We start from the raw sequence: 23,128 nt of genomic DNA, 5'->3' as shown, positions 1-23,128 counted from the left end.
TATTTAAGCTTGAGTGTAGGTGGAGTGTACAGAGAGTAGGTTTGCTACTGTTGAGCCTTCAGGAGGTGTCTTGGGTCAAACGACACAGCATGGATGGGAGGTGTCTGTTTAACAACACAGATGACAAACTTTGGACTTCTCTCACAAAACACCACAATTCATTTTTAGGTTTGGATTTCAGATTCCAATCCATGTGCAAAAGTAACACAACATATCTGACTTTGACACAGATATGATCTTGGAGTTATTTCCACCTCTGTCCTATGTGAATATGCTGCCCAACCCATTGGGACAGAAGAAGGAAATGTCCAGCATTAGAATATTACAAAGTAAGGATAAAGAAAAGCGGTAAATTATTGATAAAATCTCTCAGAATCATCATACAAGATGACAGTCAAGCAACAAATTGAAACGAATTGTTGTCAAGAAGCTTAGCCCAGTATTTAGTACCTAATCAGCAAGTTTATATCCAGAAGAAACTAAGATGTCCTTACTACTGACCAAAAACAGAAAAGTGACACCAAGAAAGCCAGCTGAAGAAGACCCTGAAGTGTGGCACAAACACAAATGAAAGGTAAGGTGGCAAGGATGTAAACTGGTAATTTTTTTACTGATCTAATATTTGAATGGGAGGAAAAGTGAGGTGTGCAAGCTAATGTGCAGACGGGCCTTTTTCACATCACTGCTATGTGCTTTTCACCACATCTTGTCTTTGAGCAGTGGGAAAAGGTACATAGTGAACGATATGGACGCTATACAAACATTTTTATATCGACTCCAGATAGGATGTAACGGGTTCACTTTACCTCCAGTCCGCCAGAGGGAAGCAAATACAGAAAAAGAGGAAGGACTTCTGGAAATAACTGCAGCATTTCCTGGACCGCTAATGTTAGCTCGAAGCTAGGTTAGCATTAGCACTGTAGTCCAGAGTGTAGGTTGTTTTGTTTTTGTTCTTTTTTCCCTACCGTGACCATGAATTAAGGGCGAAGCAGGTACTCAGGTTCGTTCAACGTCTAGGTGGGTAAACTTTATTCAGAAAAAGTTCGAAAATGACCCCCTTTTCCCGTCATTTATAATGTTTGGTCAGGCCAGGTAGCTGGCTAACTAGCATGAATGTTAACACAGCTGAGTTAGCTAACGGAGAACGTTAGCTGAGTTAGCTTCCCGGTTCATTTTAGATTAAAAGACAACTCTTTGTATTGTGACAACTTATTTTTACACAACGTCAAGGTCAATAGTGTTGTCCTGGGGTTGACTTGGTAAAAATGAGGTTGATCGCATCGTTACTAATTGACAGCAAATGCTTGGAATCATCTGAAACAGATCCCCATTTTAGTCTTGTTAGAAAACTTGACAGTCAAATACTGAGATTTTGGAGCACCCGTGTTCCCGAATTCTCGATAGATTTTAAAGGCATTTATTTTGTTATTTTCTTGTTACCTATGGGGGAACATCCAGATAATCCAGATAATAGTGCATAACCTAGAGCTGCTACGAAGGATCATTTTCATAATCGTTAAGTTCGTCGGTTAATGTTTGAGTGCCAATTGTTCTGTCTGTAAAATATCATAAAATAATGAAAATGCCCTGCGTGTTATTTTAAAGATGTTCATCTTACTTGAGGGCATGATGGAAGAAAAAGCTACTTAGAATTTTTTACTTAGAATCAGTAATCAAATTAGCTTTTTTTTTTTTACTCATGTTAGATTAATCAAATGATTGTTCTGGCTCTAATATAAACTACATGAAGCTGTAACTGATGTGCGTCCTGTCTTTATGGTGGCTGATTGGACAGAGAGGTGTCAGCCATGTATCCCTCTGGGAAATACAGCTCGCGTGGCCCTGCTCTTATCCCCCGGATGAAAACCAAGCATCGTATTTACTACATCACCCTCTTCTCTGTGGTGCTGCTTGGGTTGATTGCCACTGGGATGTTTCAGTTCTGGCCTCACTCCATTGAGTCCACAGCTGATTGGGCCCTTGATAAACGCAGTGTCCATGATGCGCCTCTGGTCCGCCTCCCTGTCTCCAGCCCTATACCTGAGAGGGGTGACCTCAGCTGCCGTATGCACACCTGTTTTGATGTATACAGATGTGGCTACAACCCTAAGAACAGAATCAAGGTAACTTGAAGGCTACTCAAAGTAGCCCTTGCATCATCAAATGCATACAAACCAAGTATATCCCTTCAGTAGTTGCATTGTGGAAGTGATTGTTTTTGTAGGTCTACATCTACCCCCTGCAGCGGTTTGTGGATGAATTGGGGGTTCCTATCAGCAGCACTGGACTGTCTCGAGAATACAATGACCTGCTCAGTGCTGTCTCTGACAGTGACTTTTACACTGATGACGTCACCAGGGCATGTCTTTTCATCCCATCCATTGATGTGCTGAACCAGAACTCCTTGCGTATCAGAGAGACAGCCCAGGCTCTGGCGATGCTACCAAGGTAAACGTTTATACTTTAACATTTCACAGCTTTAATCATGCTTTGTTACTTTCCGTTACTCGCAGGGCATTCCTCTTTATGAACAACTTTTTCTGAATTTCACCCCATACCTGTGTTCTTATGATTAATATTAAAGCTCACAGCACAGAAAGTAATAATGGTAAATCTTGTCTTAACTCATTCTGTAAAATTTTTTGTTTAATCAATCTGTTCTTATTGTGTGTGGCTGGTAGATGGGACAAAGGCATGAATCACGTGCTTTTCAACATGTTACCTGGAGGCCCCCCAGACTACAATACGGCATTGGATGTGCCCAGAGACAGGTAGCTATGAATACATGCTACAGGTTCAGACAGCCTATAATATTCTGACAGTAGTATTTGTGAAATTTAAATAATTAAGAATCAAGAATTAATCGAAACAATACAGTGGAATGAATTGCACTGCTGACTTGTAGTGAACGGGCTGTATTGACATAATGGAAATATAATGGAATGACATGCTAACACTAACATCTAGGCCAGTGGTATAGATGTCTCACCAAAGGCTTGGTATTAATTTAATTAATCAAAAGGTGCTCAAAAGGTGCTGTTAGCTATCACACAATAAAGACTACTTACAGAGATATTTACAAGCAATAAGGATATAAAATATTTTCAGGAAGCCTTGAGGAGGTATTTGAAATTTGGGTGCATATAGCAGCACAGAGCTTGCGTATCTCAAGATGTTCTAACAGCAGTGATGGTTGATTATGAAAGAAGGTGAGTTTAGGAACTTTGAGACAGCGAACACTCTTGCTGTAGAGAATTTCTTGGGCTCATCCAGCTGTAGTCTGTTTAGCATGGAGCTTCATTAGAACCAGGTGTGTGGCTGACAATGTGTTTCCACATTATAGTCTCTTTGCTTGAAAGAGAACAGGTTCCAAAATTCATTATAACATCTGGTCTAGTGGTCAAACAAAGGATCAATAAACCAGATCTCTCAGCCTTGTTTGATTGCACCACCTGTCTCATAAGAACATAGTTAGTATTAAAAGTGGTCCCCTGTAGCTGATGTCTGAAATCTTCAGTGTGTTGAAGCAGTGTTACAAATGGAGGCCATTTGTTTCAGAGCACTGCTGGCTGGAGGTGGTTTTTCTACATGGACCTACAGACAAGGTTATGATGTCAGCATTCCAGTTTACAGCCCACTTTCTGCAGATGTTGAGTTGCCTGAAAGACAGCCTGGGTAAGCAATTTGCACTCTTTACTTTAATCAAATTCCAGTTACTTTACCTAAATCATTCATCAACAACTTCTTTAAGACAGTGCTGTAAAGGATCATAGTGATGTGTTATATGTGAGTGCTTTGTGTATTATTACACTCTGGAGACTAAACTTAAATCAACATGAAGTGTGAACTAGTATTTCTTGTGTTTTTTGTTTCCCAAGGCCAAGGCGATACTTTATTCTATCATCTCAAATGGCCATCCACCGTGAGTACCGGGCTGAACTGGAGCGGTTGAAAGAAGAAAATGGAGAAGCACTGCTCCTCCTGGACAAATGTAGTAACCTCTCTCAGGGTGCTGCCCCTGCACGAAAACGCTGCTACAAGGGGCAGGTTTATGACTACCCACAGATCCTGCAGGTGAGAAGAACAGCTGTATTAAAAAAATATTTATTTCAATGACAAAGTGTATCTAGCTGTATTATTTTTCTAAAATTATTTGCTTACATGAATTCAGAACAAAAATCCAATGTTACTTTTGGCTTCATATTTAGACTTAATATTGTCAATAGAAATTCACATTTCACGTTCTAAGATTAATACTTCTAAGAATCAGGGCTTGTTGTAGGCTGAAAGGGTGTCATATGCATATATGAGCAGCTTACAGGTTCGTGTTTCACAGCTCAGTGATTAAATTAATTGTAGTTCCTGGGGACTGAGTATTCCTTGGGTGTTAAATTGAGTGAATTGCCTTTAACATAGCAAAAATATTTTTGGAGGTTGAAATTGCAATCCATCATCCAAAGTAGAGAACGAGGATACTGTTGTTAAAAATCAGTTTGACTTTGTAAAATGTATGCAAAACATCAGCAAAACTGCATGGACCACAAACAATGTTCTCACAATGTATCTCTACAGGAGTCGTCATTCTGTGTAGTTTTGCGGGGGGCACGATTGGGCCAGGCTGCCCTCAGTGATGTCTTGCAGGCTGGCTGTGTCCCTGTCATTCTTGCTGACTCTTACATTCTGCCATTCTCTGAAGTACTTGACTGGAAAAGGTCAGTATAAGTCACCATGCAGTTGAGAAAAGTAAAAAATTTTTCCATCTATAGTTTACTAATTAAATGTGTCTACACAGAGCATCTGTGGTTATTCCAGAGGAAAAGCTCTCCGAGATGTACACCATCCTAAAGAGTATCCCTCACAGACAAGTTGAAGAAATGCAGAGACAGGTAATGGTCACCCTGTTTCAGCAATACTTAAAGTGAGACCTCACATTGACATGGTGGTCAGGGGTGCTGTCTCTGGGGTTAAAGCGCTCATGTCTGAGATGTTCCCATACCATAAGCAACCAATCAACTGGTCAAGTCTTAGAGTTGGGAGAAGTTTGAAGTTAGAAGTAAAAATAAATTTTGTTTTGTGTGACAGACAGAAATTTGGATACCACGCTCCCTTTTTCCAAGTTTATATTTCCTTCTTTACTAGATTTTCAAAAGCTTTCAGAAGAATCAACTATATTGATATTTGCTTGAGTGAAATGCAGACTGCTCACTTTCCCTTTCTATTTGACATCAGCATGAATCCACAATAAACAAAAGTGAAAGCAGCTATGAGAGAAGTGCACCAGTTCAGCTGCTCCTCATTCTCTTGTATCAACTCTGGTCCATTTACCAATTATACCGGCCAAACAGACATTTTAGGCCCAGGGCTCAGAGACAGCCATGGGGTTGGATTACACCAGACGGACTCAAAAAATGGCTTGCTTGTGAGATGGTTCCATTGGACTTGGGTATCCTGCTGTTTGTAGCTCACAGGTAACCTGGTATCAAAAAGTACTCTTTCTGCCTATTTGGATGGTTTGCAGATGGATTGAATTGTGATCAGTTCTTATCTGAATGAATTAATTTTGCAGAGAAATTAATTAAGTGAAACTAATCATGTTCCCTGATAAAGGTTTATTTGGTGCCATTGGTCCCAGTTCTCTGTCAGACTTGCATATCTGTTATCGTTAACTGAGAATTTAAACAGAAACATTTCTTTTTACAGAGTTTGGAGATGGTAGACATAATAGGGAACAAGGGCACTGTTTACTGATGGCAGACAAAATTGAGCACTCATTAGACAACTTGGTTAATTTTTACACAATGTCCTCTCTCAGTGTCCCCTATATTTGCAAATAGTCAAAGCTTGCTTGTGTGATGTAGTCCCAGTAACTGCCATAGTGCCCAGGTACCTCTCAAGCTTGCCATCATAAGGAAGTTTTTGGGGGCTCACCAGGACATTATTGATTAAAAGGAACATCCCACCACACTCACAAATGTTGTCTATGGGAAGCAATTTTGTAATAGTGGCATTCACCTTAATTCCAACATACCACAAACTTAAACGTGTTCATGTCTGTTGTTTGTTGTGGGTCTTGAAACCAGACCATAGACCGTGTGTCCAAGTAGGCTTGTGAAGTTTTGGACAGACTTAGGTCTGCTTCCAATAAGAAAAGATATAGATTCAATGTTGGTTAAGCAGACCATAAATTGGTATTTTTTCCAACCTGGGATGCAGTTTCCTTTCATTGAATGCTCATGCACTTTAGTGGTAAAAACAGCAAATGTATTTGGATAGATGCTAAAATTATTATTAGCTAATAAAAGGTATTAATATAAAATCTGGAAGTTCAGACATGCATGGAATGATATGGTTAGGCATTGACTACCTTATTTTGTCATGTTTTAATGAAACCTAACCCTCTATGCTACATAGCATAGAGCTGAAACTTACTGTTAAATGTCTAAATAACAATTAAAAAGATTCAACACAATAATGTCCATCCCAACCATGCTAAGTAACAGCCAAGCCAATGTCTGTTTTAATCTAACCTGCATAAATGGGAATATTTTCTACCGTTTCCACACATTGTCCTCTACCTTTTCTTGTGTGAAAGATTTGATTTCAGTTCTAGTTTTTGTAAGAAATAATTTGAATGAATACTGTGAGCTTAGCAAAAATTGATTTCATTTTTATTGTTGTAGTTGCTGCATTAATTATTTTGGCCAGCAGGTGGCTCAGCAACTTCTGCATTCATACCATCATTCCATGTCTTTTTGTTCCTATGCAGTCTGACTTTTGTGATCGCAAAACTACTTAATTCATACTTACCTAAAAGGAACTACCAAGTCATGAAAATGTTACTTAAAAATACTTTAAGTATTTTATAGTTACTTTTATAGTTTTAAGATTCATAGGTCAGAGAACAACAAAAACAAAGGAAGTTAGGTCCCTGAAACTAGTCCATTAGTCACCCATAGTTGTCAGGGAGGTCAAGTGTTAATCAAATATTGTTGTCCATTGTTATTTCTCGACCATTTCAAAGAAACATCCGAATAAGGATCAACAGTCCACATTAGGTTCATCCTACAGTGATAGAACATTTGCTTAAACTGTCATGTAGATGTAAAACAGTGATAATTACCCACGTGAGGGCAATTTGTGAAAGGCTACTGTTGAGCTACCATCAGGAGACGTATTTTGGATAGCTGAATTCATTTTCAAATGAGGTAATAGCATTTATTTTGGTCACTCCATTAAATGAAATTAGGTAATTTAAAATGGCTACATAGCATAGAGCTGCAACATAACAGTGCTAAAGTGAGACCACTGAGCTCACACATGCATGCCAGAATTTTATCAGATTACCACAGTCAAATGAAGCTTGTTTGTAAATTAGAATATATATGAGGGAAGGAAGGATTCAGTGCATGATGGAATACAACTTCCTCCATGTCCCTTACTCTACACTTGCTTACTATTTCCTGACAGCCATCTTTTTCTTGTACAATAATCCTACCTGTTTTTTTTTTTTTTTTGTTTGTTTTTTTTTTTCAATTTTGGAAAGCCTCCATACATTGTATACAAACTGCAGTCTCTGCAGCATTTGACCAAATGTCTGTCTGTCTGCAACTGATTTATAGAATATATCAAGTCAGTCTGGTCTTCTCTCCCTGACATGCTGTCAATTTTGCACCCCCTTATACACAGTTAAACAGTCAGGACGATGACAGGTCTGCTAATCTGGCAGTCAGATATGTAATTTTTTTTTTTTTTTTAAATTAATTTTTTATTTTTTTGATTTACCAGTCTAGGCCTGCAGATTTTTATCTCCGTTAGCTTTCAACTGAAATGCTCTTTACTGGCACAAATACAGGCGTTACCAGAACTTTATAGCCTAAACTTGAGAGCTACACATCATTATAATATCAAAATATAAGGGTTGAACAGAAGAGGATGCTGTGCAGTGCCATGATGAGGCTTTGTGTTGCTCTGCAGAATGTCTTACTATTGTCCATCTGTGAGTCAGTGATTCAGAAAACCATGGGGCTCACTTGCACCAAGACTGTGTAATCCCACATGAAAGCTACTGCTTAAGCAATTCTCTTCAATCATGTCCACCAACATTTTGGTTGGTTACACCAACCAAAAGTTGGAGTTACACCTGGGAACTAGGTAATTATTATTAACAGGGAAGGTGTGTGTCTGTGTGTGAGTAGGAATGTTTTTATGATCAAAACATTCTACACTTACACATGACTTGTCAATGATCACAGTCAGAAATAAAGTGCAAATAAACAAACGGGGAGTTGCTCAAACATTTGAGAAATTCTGTTTGCCACTGATTTGTCACGTCAAATGCTAATGATTGTCTGGCTCTTTCCACAACTCACTTGCTGCCAATTGCAATCTATAGGCGGACTCATCTGTCAGACATTGGGCAACTTCTATCAAAGTGTTGCAGACTGTAATCTACCACTTGTGATGATATCTTTGACCTTTATTGTAACAATTTTAAACAGCAAAAGACTGAAAACCCTCCCACCCTGAGGAAAGAATAGTTTGAGATAGCCATTGCATTGTTTGACTGTTGACTCTGATATTCAAAAGAATATATTTTGGAAAAAAATTCTGGGAATTTTCAAAGTTCTTTGGGAATTTTTGGGAATTAACAAGAATAAATGGAATTTCAATGTAGCTGAAAAAAAAAAAGCTTTACTTGGTTAAAACTGTTGGATTTGGTGGAAATTCCGTTTACTTTCAACCCTGCATTGTGCATTCATCCATCCTATGAAATATTTGTAATTACAATTGTTGAGCTTACGATTTATATATCTCTGAATGGCCTTGCATAGCTGTTTTTTACTAGCCTTTTTTAATTTATCAATCACCAAATTGGAAATTAAAAAAATTCAAAATTTTCATTGAAAGATTCCAAAAAGTTTCTCCTTTGTAACCCTACTTGACACTACTGTGATTTGCGGCATTTTTATAGTTGCAATAACATAGCCCCTAATCGTTTTTTGGGTCAGGTTTTTTTTTTCCCTATTGGTGAAAGTAATTCATTAGCTCATTGAGTGAGTTGGTGTCAGCTGCTTTATTTGTACTACTAAAGAAGATCAAAGTGTAGACTATAGATGCTGCAGTTATAATGTTGTGTCGTCTTCACCACTCATAAAAATTCCTGCAGGCGTTGGGAGTGGGTAGAGGGAGGTGGGTCAGGCCCTCAGGGCAGCACAGTTTGCTTTCTGCCTCCTCCCAGTCGGAAAAGAAACTTTCATCACTGGCTGATTTATGAGCCGTTGGGATTCCCCCCTGAGTTTAGATTGTCTTTTTGGATTCCCCTCACCCCCTCTATAAAAATAAATGCTGTTTTTGTGATGTATGTCTTCAGGCCTTATCCCATACACAGATATAGATGATACAGGAAGTGGTCAGATGTTGTTTACATGCCACAAAGGACTGTCTTAATACACGTAGCACACACATTAGCCAAAATACATAATCATTAAATAAAATGCTAAGATAGAAATATACATGTAGGTCAGTGCTCTACACACAAACCTTCTGTTGAGGTGGAGTTGGGTCAGTTTAACATGATGCCTGAATAGTTTAGGGGCCTGCGAGAGCCAAGAAGTCATGGTCAGTGACACCACACCAAATTGATTGGGTCAATGTTAAGTTTTTGGTCAGCCAAAACAAAACTGAGTGCACAGCTATTCTTTCTCGTACTTGTAGCTTTAACTGGTAAAACTATGTGAAGTGTGAATTAGGGCGTTCACAGTTGAGCATTTTATCATCCAATATGATAACATTAAGATACGGGTGAGGAGTTAACTTATCACCAGAGTCTGCATTACACATCAGGGGCCTGTTGAAATAAAACAGCCACAGTCAAAAGACATTTTAGTAGGCTTCAGAAGAACAGTTTTTTTCTGGAGAGGGGTCCGAAGATGTCTCTAAAGAAGTGTACCAAGGAGATCTGGATTTTACAGTTATGACCTCACACTAGTGGGATCTTCTACTTTAAAGGGTAAAAGAAGAACAAAAATAATGAAAATGTTAATTAATATTGCCCTCAGAACAAAGTAGTCCATCTTACTTGATCCTACATCTGGTTATTCAAGTTTGTTTGTTTTTTGTCCATTGGTAAATGCATTATTTATATATGGTACATTTTAAAAAGTTTTCTTAAATTTTTCCACAGGCACACTGGTTCTGGGAGGCCTACTTCAGCTCCATGAAGGCTATTGGCTTGACAACACTCCAGATCATCAATGACCGCATATACCCATATGCTGCACGAACTTACGAGCAGTGGAACAATCCACCTGTGGTGGTATGTAGCTATGTTTTTCAAGTTTTTGTAACTTTTAGTAATTGAGCAAGATTGTCTTTCTTACTTTCCATGATTCCTAAATCTGGTATCTAGCCACATCTATAGCCCTTAGATTGCTGCCTTCCAGCATGCACTTTTTAATCCATACAGTATGTTTGCTCTACTGTGCTGAGCCAGTCATTTGTATTCGTAGAAGTCTTTTTATTGCAGACATCTAATTGACAGCATCCAGAATAGAGCTTTGACCATAGAGACACTCACAGTGACAGATAAGCTTCTCAACTCCCCTGTGACTTCTAAATCAAAGCCTCTGTGGTGGAGTGACAGTAGATGCATTCCCTCTTTCTGAAGCCTCACACATGCAGCACTTCATAGTTTGGTTTACACCCAGCTAGCTCTGAGACAGCCAGTTTGTGTCAGCAATTTTAGACTAGGAGGATGCCTCCTCTGTGGTGAAAAATAAGTTCCTGCATGTCTGAGTCATTGTGTTGAGAGAACACTCTCTATGTAGAATGGTGTTTGTGTGTATGTGTGTCTTCAACTTCCCTGTGGTTCTGGGAGTTTGTGGCTGCAGACAGTTTGGCTGTATGTCCTCCTTCAGGAGTTGTTAATCTGCTTGGCTTGATCTAGAGTCTCCTCAGCCTGTGGGGTAGAGGTATTTGCATATGCATGTGTGCGTGGTGATGCCTAATAATGTCTTTGCAGCTAGCGGTTGACAATATTGCATAATTGACGATATTGCCAGTGTAATTTTTATAATTTCTACTCTTTTATTAAAAATGAATATTGCGAGATTAGGAGTTGAAGATTAACGACTCCACACATTTCTGTTTGTCCTTTAAAAGGAACAGTCAAATTCAAGTTGGAAATGGCTCAAATAGAAAGGTTTCTAGTCCAGATCCAGTCATGCTGGTGTGAACAGGCAGTGCTAAGTGGAGTGGTTTCTGGTGCTTGCCACTTTAGTTCTTCTCTAACTCATTCAGTCTTTCACGATTGCCAGGTTTTTGGCCAAGCAGCTGCTTTGTGTTGACCGTGGTTCCTTGTTTTCTTCTGAGCAGGTAGCTTGTTAATAAATAGTTACACTTGACTTTGCCCTCTTATGAAAAGATGTTGTGCTTGTACATCCAGACTTCAGCCCAATCTCTGTGTCACTCAGGTCTCTAGGTTTGTCCCGACCTGTAGGTTAAATGTGTCAGAAATGTGTCAAAGGTACAGACCTTTGTCCATTTCTGCCTGAGATGGTAGATGAAGTGTTTTCTCAATGGCTTCAGTGACTGGCTAGAGAGAAGAACTTGCACAGAGCTCTAAATAAATCAGGCAGACATTTCTCCCCCTCTCTTCCTGTAGTTCTTTAGTCTGGTAATTGAAAGCACATTTCCTAGGGTTGCTGGTGCCTTTAGGAGGGGGGGGGGGGGGGGGGGTTCAGAATATAGGACAAGCTGGTTTTTGTTTGGGATTTGTAGGCAATGGGAATACTTGTAAGGTTTAAATATTACAAGGATTCAGGCATTTCAGAACTTTTTTTGGTGATTGTCACCTGGACATGTGAAAGTCTTATTTGATCACTGACTTGTTTAAAAAAAATTATAGTACAGTCAGTTTGGGTTTGGACATTTGTATTTTCACTGTGTCCTCATGAAAATCAGCACCTTAGCCACAACCATTTTCTTTGAAATCCAGTTGGCGGGCCAATATAAATAAAATTATTCATTCATTCATTCATTCACTTCTACCGCTTATCCGTTTCTGGGTTGCGGGGGGTCGCTGGAGCCAATCCCAGCTCAAATTGTGCAAGAGCAGGGTACACCCTGGACAGGCCACAGTCCATCGCAGGTCAAACACATCGAGACAGAAAGGCCCCAGACCTGGGAACAGAACCCACAACCTTCTTAACTTTACTGTTTGCATCATTTAGCACCACTTTACATATACTGTACCTCTACATCTTCATACATCTACATGTTCACTATCTTCTGTGTTATTAAAATTGAGTATAAAATGTCGTAGTAGGGATGTTTCTCCATATAAACAAATTGCATTTCGAATACCATATTATTTCATTTTATCTTGCTTATTCAACATAAGAGCAAGATAAAGGTTTTAAAAATAAAGGGTGTTCAAGTTTCTGAAATTTAATAAAGAACAACTCAAGAAGTTCAAATGACCAAATCAGCATTCTATTTTAATGTAAAAACAATAAGAAAACACACTAACTTCATCAGAGCTGTTATTTAGTTGTGGTTTTCTTTTCATCTCATACATAGTATTAGACAAATGAGTTAAGTGGTTCCTGACTGCATTTGTTTTAATGCAGCTCTGGTGTCTATATGAGTATGTTTAATTGGTTCCCCCCTGACTGAATGACAATGTGAGAACAACCACAAGGAAGTTTCCACCTGCCAGTTAACTGATCTTTTATTGGAGGAGTGACTGTGTCTCTGTTGACAGACTCGTGTTGATGCTGTGGAAGGAGCCACATAATCACTTTGTGGTCACCTCGGACCAGAGGAGAAATTAAGTTTATATGGACTTCAAGAAGCCCACATATTAACTGTTAAATATGCTCTCTTTGCACTCCAGAGACTGATTGTCACTGTAACCAGTGTGGAACGTTTTTGGTGCCTTTTGAAGTCTATCAAAAGTGAAGCCTAATGCTCATATATTTGCAAGTCTTATAGGAACACGTGCTTGTAAATCAGATATATGGGTTGTCTTTTTATCTCACTCAGGAAAACAACCTTAGTAAACAAAAAAGGAATTCTTATATGCACACAGACTAGTTCAAGTCATTTTCGGTATTTCATGTAACTTTCATGTAACTTTCATGTAAGTTCTTCGCTCTCTCTCTATAGAGCATCACAGGGATAATATCAGGACATCATCTGTAAATTACTGCAGGTGACTTCACTGTCCTGTGAGTTATTATTGTAGTGCATGTAGTTGGAAAAATATACCATGGACCAGCTCTTATTTTCTGTTTACACAGAAATGAAAAAGGCGTTTGTGGTTTAAAAGTCTAATGTTTTTTTTTCCCTTGTTTGTTTTTCTGTCTTATGTAGAAGTGGTCCAGTGTCAATAGCCCTCTATTCTTGCCCCTTATTCCACCAAGGGCACCTGGGTTTACAGCAGTGGTGCTCACTTATGATCGTGTGGAGAGTCTTTTCAGGGTCATCACAGAAATCTCCAAGGTGCCAAGCTTGGCTAAGCTGCTGGTCGTGTGGAATAATCAGAACAAAAGTCCTCCTGAAGGTGAGTGTTCATTGAATTCACATTGAAGTCGATGAGGTTTGAAAGAGAGGTAGTTGTGTATACTTTCCCATGGGATTTAAAATAAATCCTATATTTATGCTTAAACCTGTGGTTCGTAGTGATGATGATGATATATATATATACATACAATTTTTTTTGGCATTCCAGTGTGATCAGTGTTTCTAATATTTAGCCAACCCTCAGTGATAGAAACAGGGTAGCTGCAAGCACTGTGGTGCTGCCCTAACTGACTAATTTAGCCCCACATCAGCTTGACTGTAATGTAAGAAAACGTTTAATGTCCACATAGAAATCTCCCACTTTTAGATGGGTGCCACACCATGTAAGCTGGATCCAAATAAGAGTAGCTGAGTAGAAGTGATGCCATAATAACCCAGAAATTTGTTGTAGAGTTGTCCTTTACGATTTTTGTTCATACCACAGTCAGGCCATGCCAAATACTAGAGCTACTTCTGGGTGACAGAGGCTGAAGTGATCACAGAACAGCTAAACTTTTCCTACTCAGAACCCCAGGCATAGACACACATCAAGGGCACTTCATGACCTTGCACCAATAAAGTCGAAGCCATCAGTAGGTTCCCGTTCTTACTGAAAAAGCATTATGAGGCATAACGTTTGTTTTTGTCTGTCCCTTTTGCTGCCTTTCATTACCACCAGTTTATGGCTCAAAGCCTTCCTCGGTTCTAGTCAATCAGATGTGTCAGAGTAAGCTCTCAGTAGTTGTCATTTATATCACTATGCACTCAAATTACTTGGCTTAATATCACAAGTATAGGACAGTTAATGGTGCATTATCTGACTGATGGCTTTACCCTGACAAAGACTTCTCGAGCAGGAATGTAAGCAGTCCTGTTGCTGTAAGAGTTAGCTAATGTAATGAAGTAGCAAGAGGACTTTGAAGTGTTCAGTCATGGCTGTGAGTGGCCTTTTCATTAGAGGCATCAGCGGCGCCTGGCTGAAGCTTTGTGGCCTATTCGAATTAACAAGGGGCCATCAACAGGTCAAACTTGTGGGGCTCAGTACAATACAAACGCAGAGTTGTTTCCCATTCACACCAAGCCTTGGTTCATTATATTTACACTTTTGTTGCTCTTGTTTGTTTTGTTTTGTTGTTTTTCATGCTTATTTTTTGTTTTTCTCAGAAGAATATACTGACCAAGTAAAACAGTTGTTTGTTGTTTCTAAAGTTTTGCAACTGTCATAAATTACATTATGTTAATCTAATTGTCTTGGCTTGCTTTCCATGATTTTACCTTTTTTTTTTTTTTTTTTTTTTTTTGCTTGTTTCTCTTTCACAATTGTTCTTTTGTGCACAAGGCAACTCCTGCCCAGCCACTGTAAGCTCAGAAAATATGCATAATAATTTCTTTTTCAGATGATGCCATTTTGTATGATAGACTTTTGGATGCAGGTTAAGGAGTTGGAGCAGCTTTAGCAGTCTAAACATTTTGACTAATACTAAGTTGGCACTAAAGATAATTATCTATAATTCCCTCATTCCTACTGTCTCCTTCCAACCTCAGAAGTAAATGAAGGGGTAACAGTAACAAAGACTGTGCATTTAACATCGGATTTTACTTGACAATAGCTTCTGACGGGAGAACTCAGACGTGGTTAGGACATCCTGGAGCTCTTCTCAAAGGCTGCCAGGCCCCAGTTACCCCCATTAATGACAGATCACATTCTGTGTGATCTGTGTTTACCATAGTCCGTGCCATGGACACTACCCAAGATCTTTGAAATCCTCCACTAAAAAAAAGGTTTATTGATCTTATTCATGAAAAATTGTAGTGTGGTTAGATTTGCACGTGCTTGAGGTTTGTGTAACGATATGAGTCAGTGAGTAAAGTTAAACTCCTAGAGACAGTTTTTCACTGCCAAAACAGACTTCAATGATGTCAATCTTAAATCTCGAAAGATTTGTCAACTATCACTGTTCCGCTCTGAATGTATTTATCTATGCATATATTTAATTTAACATGGGTTATGGTAAGATATTTATAGAGCTTACTTTGTCCTAATGACAGTCTGAAATTTAAATACGGTCACTTGGGAAACCAAAAAGCTTTGGGTAGGAAACATTGTTTTGAATGATTCATTGATTATTGAAAAAGCAAAATCAATCTTGCCAGGTAAATATTCATTTGTTAATGAATCAGTTAAATAGTTTCAGCTCTGTGTGTATAAAACAATATTTTATTTTTCTTCTGTTTTTTTTGTTTGTTTGTCCCCGCCCTCACAGAGTCGCTTTGGCCAAAGATTGGTGTTCCTCTCAAAGTTGTGCGGACAAAAGAGAACAAATTGAGCAACCGTTTCTTCCCCTACGACGAGATAGAGACTGAAGCCGTGTTAGCAATCGATGATGATATCATCATGCTGACATCTGATGAGCTGCAGTTTGGCTACGAGGTGAGAGGACTTTTACATTCTTTCACATCTTTGCCAGTTATTACAGGGAACCATTTCAATTTGATCACAGGGTCTAAGGTCATACAGGGAGATTACAGTGTCATTCTCCACAAGTTGGGGATTTGGCTGCCTGCTGAATTGGTGTGTTTGATGTGTGAAGAATGATGACAGGTCTAGAGCTGATGCTTTCCATCCCCACATACCTGCCCAGCCCTACTTAGCCAGACACTCACCTGAATCCATTTAAATGCAGTTTAATAAAATTGTGCTCAGTTTAAGGATAATTACGTGGAATTACAGGCAGGATAAAGAAGCTGTCTGTCTGACTGGATGATATTACTTCTTGCTTGCTGTTGAGGGACCAGACCTTCTGCTGGTGTCAAGCCTATGATATTCAGCCAGTAGTGAAGCTACTTCTACTTCTGAAAATATTCTAATTTGACTCTCACTCAGTCTTTACACATTTTAGTCTGCAAATGGAAAGCAGAGATATTTTGAAACTCAAGACAACAAGAATTCCTCATTGTCTTTAAATAGAGACAAAAAGTTAATCTTTTAATGGAATTCAATTCCTGAAAAGGTCTGACAGTGTCTCTTCTCATGTGGTTTTAGGTTTGGAGGGAGTTCCCAGACAGGCTGGTGGGCTACCCTGGCCGGCTGCATCTCTGGGACCATGAAATGGGGAAATGGAAGTACGAGTCAGAGTGGACCAATGAGGTCTCCATGGTTCTTACTGGAGCTGCCTTCTATCACAAGGTGACCGGGCAAAGCCTGGCTAAAATTATGTTATTTTGGCTCCTCAAGCTCCTGCTTTACTAAGAGCTAGTCTTGTCATGCAAGGCCCTTTTGCTTTGTCTTTTATAGGAGTGCAATGAAGAAGTGTTCAGTGACAGGCAGGAGTGTTCTACTAAGCCGCAGACACACACTTAACTTGAACAGTGGTGCCCACTACATATCAAAGGCACATCTGGTCAAAGATTGTTGTATTTTGCATAATAGAATATCTATATGACATCCAGTAATCATTTGGTGTTTTTAATCTCTTGTCCTTCCAGTACTTTAACTATTTGTACACCTACAAGATGCCAGGAGACATCAAGAACTGGGTGGATGCTCACATGAACTGTGAAGATATTGCCATGAACTTCCTGGTGGCTAACATCACAGGAAAAGCCCCCATAAAGGTACATACATAGCTCTGGCTACACTTGTCGAGGTCTTTTAAGCTCGCAGGGGAAGTCTGGACCCTGACCAAGTGGACCACCATCTCTGGGTCTGATCAGCTTTCACCCTTTGATTCACTGCCTCTCTCCCTCCCCATCACATTGACTATGCCCAGGTGCAGGGGCCCAAACTAAAGCCCAGCCTTAAACTCCTTTATCTTGGTATCACTCACTGGTGCTCTGCTTTCTGAGTGTGTTTTCCCGAGTTCTCTCAGGCTCACACACACACACACACACACACACACACACACACACACACACACACACACACACGGCCATGGCCATGGCCATCGAAACACAAACTGCGCACTTCACCGTGCCTAAACTCATGCCCTCACCTCCCGCCATATCTCAAGCAGGTTCTTCAGAAAACAACTCATCTGACCCTGTCTGTCTTCCTCTCTGCTTCACTTTTTTCTACTCCGCACACATACATTCACAGCTCCAGATTGTTGGGTGCAGGAATGTGTACATGTGCGGGAGGCTAGACAGAGGAAAGCCATACATCATCGGTCTCCAACCCCACTGATGACATGTCTCACCGCACTGCACATGAAAAAAGTTCTTGTAGGATGTTGCAGTGCTATTAGCCTCTGTCTAGGCTGCTGAAGTTTTACAAATGCTTAAAGTGAGCTGACATTACTGGTGTGACCTTTCTCCGTTCCTGTTTAGGTGACCCCCAGGAAAAAGTTCAAGTGCCCTGAGTGCACTGCCATTGATGGACTTTCCCTGGATCAGACACACATGGTGGAGAGGTATGGAACTTTGTTTGGGTAATCTTGAATGGCATAAGCACTGTTAAATCATTTGTTTGTGTTTTGGTTTTATTTGCAATTTCAGAATGTAATCACTTATACCACACTTTACATAAATAAAAAAAAAAAAAAAAAATCCCATTTACATTTGATATCAAAATCAGGCTACTGGAGAGCCCTAGTGGCAAAAATGCCCCCAAAATATCCAGACAATCAAGGGTTGCACTGTCACTGAAAACTTAATTTGATTTCTTACTTGGAAGGAATCAGTCAAACATGACAACCTTTTGTAATGCCAAAAAATATGTGTGGAGCTCCTTTTAAAAACCGACTGTATTTATCAATTAAATGTAATTAAAAAAATGTTGTGCCCAAATTATTTCAATTTCACCTCTTTAAAATTAGATGCAATTGTTCATTCAAGGCATATATGTTTTGCACACAGCTGAGTTCTGTGATTTTTTTTTTTTTTTTTCCCCCCCTACAAGACAAAAACGGAAATAAAAATATTAAGTTATATGAAATGTCTTTGACGGCAACACCTTGCAATAACTGCAAAGAAAGAAAAAGATATATATCCTGTATCCATACAAATCATTTGCAAGCATTATTTATCAGAAATAAATACATGTTTTGAAGTAAAAACATTATTTTCACTCTTAGATCTGAGTGCATCAACAAGTTTGCGTCAGTGTTTGGCACAATGCCGCTGAAGGTGGTCGAACACCGTGCAGATCCGGTGCTCTACAAAGACGACTTCCCAGAGAAGCTCAAGAGCTTCCCCAACATCGGCAGCCTCTGACCACTCACTACAAGATGTTTGGACCTTGTCACAGCCTCAAAACTTCAAGACTTATCATCATCATCAACTCTTATATCAGAGCATCAGTATTCAGAGTAAGGATGCAACATGCTCTTGTCACATCTCAGTTCAAATGACGTATAGTTACATTTTTAAATTAAACTTAAAACATAGATTTGTTGCTCTTCAGCGACAGAAGAGACTAAAATCTGGTGATGGTGTGATAAGGACAATTTGCCTTCAGGTCGTAATGTGAAAAATATGAATAATTATACTAACGTTACTGAAGCTACTATTTGAGGGTCACTCTGGGTCTGATATTTCAAAAGCTGTATGATAGGAGGCTTGTGGTCCCTCATGTTACTGTTTTGAAGCTAAAAGTGCCACGGTGGAATGAGCATATACAGTGTATATATTTGTATTTTGCAGCAGTGCTGTACAATAGTCATAATTTAATGATGCTTCAACATGGACTCTTTTTTTCCCCCTTTTCCTCGTTTCAAAAGCTGACATGGATTGGATTATTTTAGTTATACTTTATGAAACAGAAAAGTAATAAATGATTAATTTGCTTTACATATAGTAAATTATTAAATTGCATATCTACATAGGCTTTATCAAATGTTGCATACATGTCATAACGCAGTGTGCTGGCTAACAGATGATGTACAGTAAATGTTTCACCTGCATTCCTTTTTACCCTTATTAGACTGTTAGACAAAGTTATTACCATAAGTCTGATATTGAGAGTTAGTAACTGCTGATGGGGGTGGGGCTAACCTGAAAAAAAAAAAAAAACAGATTATGCTAAACTACTCTAACATCTAGAAGTTGTAATTTTATACTGCCTGAGAAGACATTCATCATATTTATATATGTTTAAAAAAAAAAAAAAGCCATGGTGCTTATTTAAGCAGCCATTAAATCATTTCATGGGTTGAGTGATGTGAAAGAGCACTGAATATGTAGAAGTAATTATTTGTTTGTCAGTCTACAATGAAAGTTGATGACATACAGTGCTTTGGTTTTTCTATTTTCCATTTTACCTTTAGTGTGTGTATGTTCCTCATTTTGTCCTTTTTATCGATAGTTGTTCCAGCTTCAGTATTTAGGCTGTACCATATACAGCAGCACAACCTGTAAGCTGTTAACACGTCCTTGTGATGGTTTTATTTGCCTTTTTATTTTTCTATCATGAGGTCAGTGACATTGTTTTAAATTTTTTTGACAGAGTTTATGTATCTAAGTTTATATATGACTTTATAATACATGATGAGTAAAGACCAGACTAATTCATCTTAGTTTAATGTTCTTATTTTCCCCCTCCATGTGCGAGTCAAGTGGGAAGAAGATGAAGTCAGACATTTTTCTTTTTCATGTCTGCTTTTACTCCAATCTGGGACCATCCAGAGCAGACCCTTCATGACACGGCCGATCCACTGACAGCCTGTCACCTGTTGTTAATATACGCTCCCTAATCCACCCTGTTCAATGTCAGCAGTTCAAAAGGGTGCAGTTCGTATTTTTGTCAACCTCAATTAGAGTGATACTCTTGCGGATTCTGCGATCTCATTTCAGCACTGGTGTCCCTTCAAAGGCACTGAAATATATGGGAATTTCAGAATGTGACTATAAGGATGACACAATATGTTGGCAAGCTGGAGCAATAAGAAACAAAAAAATCTTTTGTTTTGTTTTTTTTACACCAGGAGACAACTTCATCCCAAGCTGTGGCCCAGCAGCATAGTTAGTGGAAGACTTGGCTTTTATTGAAAATGGACATAATTTAAGCATTCTTTAACTATAGATAAGACAATAGTCTGGATTGTGTTGGTTTTCTCACTTTCATTGTTAAATCGATGATCCGATGGAAAATCCTTTGAAATATGGTCTATTGCTAATTTAAGCTTTAAGTGTTTGATGATAAAATTAAATTAAAAATGCAGATTCTGCGTAGAAGTGCAATAACTTATTGTACTTTAATCACACAAAATGTAGCAAGAATTAGTAAATTCATACACACATTCCAAAAGACAACTTGAAGCCACAAAAATGTGGGAAAAACAAAACATTTTTAAATTCAGAATTAACATAGCAAGAGAAAAACAATGTTCAAACACAACTTCTGAAAAACAATATTTCCATGTACCACCCAATTTTAAAAAGTGATACTTTGCTTCAATCTTCCATAAATTGCCCCCAAAATAAAACAAAACATCTAATTCGTAACATTTCCAAGAGTTTTATAACACTTCGGTTCATTTAGCATGCACGAAAATGCGCATGCACACACCAGCACACATTTTATCATACATTTACTCCTATACTGATTGCCTGACTTCAGTAGTATTAGAAAATGAGAAAAGTGGCTGATGACATCATCATTCAGAGGTTGTGCAGCATAAAGGAGGAGGAGGCTTTATATGTAAAGCTGATGTTGCATGAGCACCTTTTGGACTAAACACTGTTTGGAGGAAGACACAGCTACAGAGGTTTCAATCCAAGGATAATGAAACTTAAACACTAAAAAAGAGCGTGTATTGTGTAGACCTGAGCTACTGAAAGCCAGAACGTCTGCTACAGTCCACATTAAACCAGTTAGAAGACAGGCGGCCCTGCCTGACACACAATACCGCGGTGCACAGCCTCCACATGGCTCAGTGTTAATTAAAAAGCCTTCCTGGGCTGGCCGTGCGGCTGTGCCCCGGACCCTGCAATGTGTGAGGGGGTGGGGGCGGCTTTGGACCAGTTGACAAGTGAGCAAAAAGAGGGACAGTGCGATGTGTGTGCTGAGGTGGGTGATGAGGAGCTGGGGGTGAATCTTTGAAAGCAGAGCCATGACAGCTGAGGGGGAAGCATGTGTGAGGCATGTTTGTTTTGCATTTACCCCCCGAGTGCAGCTGTGTGCACTGTCCTTTTCCCAGAACACCGGAACACAGCAGACGCCCTCACGACTCACCCTCCGTCTAACCCCACAGCTAGAGCAAAAGGGGCCCCATGTCCACATTTGCAAGGAGACCCTCTCAATTTTTAAATGTGCGCTCTTTAGTCAGGATTATGCATGTGCCTTAAATTTAGCGCGGAGAGTAAAACTGGATGTAATTTGGATGGCTTTGGGCTGATCTGCTCTGCTGACAGGTTACAGCCTGCACCCTGCTTCTCTTACCTGCCCAGAAGGGCAGAGAATGTGGTTCGATTTAGAGAATTAGCAATGGTTGCTCTGCCTGAAGGTGTACTACGGGGTATCAGATTTGCTTTTCAAAACCAAAAAACCTCTGTTATGCTTGAGGCTTAAATCAGGCATTGTAAACAAAGAAGGACATGCGTAACCTCACAGGTAAACCTCATCTTTTTCCACAGTCAGTTTGTTTGAATGATAAGAGGATAGTGACATAACAACACGGTTCAGAGCGATCATGTTCATGATCATCATTATTCCAAGCCTATGTTGAAGTAAACAGGGAGTGTGGGATTCATTTCTTGCATTGTGATACTCTGACATGTTTGAGGTAATGCTCACTGTACATGTGTAATAGCTGATATTATTCTGATTATTCTGTAATCTAAACAATGACTAATATTAACCTTATGGATGTTGATAGCTGGTGTTAGGCAGAACAGTGCACAGAGCACAGTACAGCTTCACAGTCTCCAGAGTTAAGAGACGCCAACTAGTACACTCATACTGGAATTCAAATGATCCCAGTACTTCTGTTTGCCAAGCTCCTTTTTAGACAAATAAACCATGTGGGCAAGATGTAAATTGGAATAAGGAAGATTTTAGTAGTAGACTTTGACAATTGGACCGTTTATCTTGTGGTGTAACCTTTTAAAGTTAATACCACAGGATTTCATATAGACAATGGCCCCGGCTGATATTGCACTTCATCCAAGCAAAATCACACATACAGTCCTAAATAACCAAATTACCAATTTTGGGGAACAAAGGTGGTCCCAAATCCAGTTGAAATGTGATTAAACCTTGATGAAGTTGTTTTTTATATTATTTTTTATTTTACTATGCAATAATTTGAGCGATGAATTCCTTTGGTTTAGACTGCAACAATGAGAGAAAATGAGGAAAAAATAACATTTTTGCCAGTGCTGCCATTTGAATTTACAGCTTGGACAGTCAAACACAGCCATGTTTACGTTCAAAAAAGGCTGTAGAACACTGACATCCTTTCAGTCATCAAAAGTGTCAACACACAAAGTGTAATCTCCACCAGCTGCCTCTGTTTCAAAGGTCGTAGCTGCTGGTTTGACTGTTATTTCTGGCAGTCTGATTGACTAGTAGGCACCTCTCTCCCTGAAACTCCTGAGACTGGAGATGCAAAGGGCAGAGTTATGTCCA

The 23,128-nt window shown here is 39.2% G+C and overlaps 1 protein-coding gene across 1 annotated transcript; it reads left to right on the top strand.

Moving 5' to 3' along the window:
- Positions 1–881: 881 nt before the first annotated feature.
- On the top strand, positions 882–20,070 carry ext2 (exostosin glycosyltransferase 2). Its single transcript, XM_029498007.1, has 15 exons — positions 882–1,017; positions 1,796–2,123; positions 2,225–2,448; positions 2,682–2,771; positions 3,559–3,675; positions 3,879–4,074; positions 4,573–4,712; positions 4,793–4,886; positions 10,184–10,315; positions 13,375–13,564; positions 15,828–15,994; positions 16,607–16,750; positions 17,050–17,178; positions 17,890–17,972; positions 18,636–20,070. The coding sequence occupies exons 2-15, from the start codon at positions 1,809–1,811 to the stop codon at positions 18,772–18,774; spliced, it is 2,160 nt and encodes a 719-aa protein (XP_029353867.1). The 5' UTR covers positions 882–1,017; positions 1,796–1,808; the 3' UTR covers positions 18,775–20,070.
- Positions 20,071–23,128: the final 3,058 nt, after the last annotated feature.

The sequence above is a fragment of the Echeneis naucrates genome, chromosome 3 (genome assembly GCF_900963305.1).
Source record: "Echeneis naucrates chromosome 3, fEcheNa1.1, whole genome shotgun sequence".
NCBI classification, from domain to species: Eukaryota; Metazoa; Chordata; class Actinopteri; order Carangiformes; family Echeneidae; genus Echeneis; species Echeneis naucrates.
Note: the sequence above shows the minus strand (reverse complement) of the source record. Positions and strands in the feature narration are given on the sequence as shown.

Excerpts from the sequence above, each read along its gene's own strand:
- ext2 (XM_029498007.1), top strand. The coding sequence starts at position 1,809 with ATGTATCCCTCTGGGAAATACAGCTCGCGTGGCCCTGCTCTTATCCCC. Across the intron at positions 2,772-3,558 it reads TTGGATGTGCCCAGAGACAG|AGCACTGCTGGCTGGAGGTG; the intron begins GTAGCTATGAAT and ends CATTTGTTTCAG. Across the intron at positions 3,676-3,878 it reads TTGCCTGAAAGACAGCCTGG|GCCAAGGCGATACTTTATTC; the intron begins GTAAGCAATTTG and ends TTGTTTCCCAAG.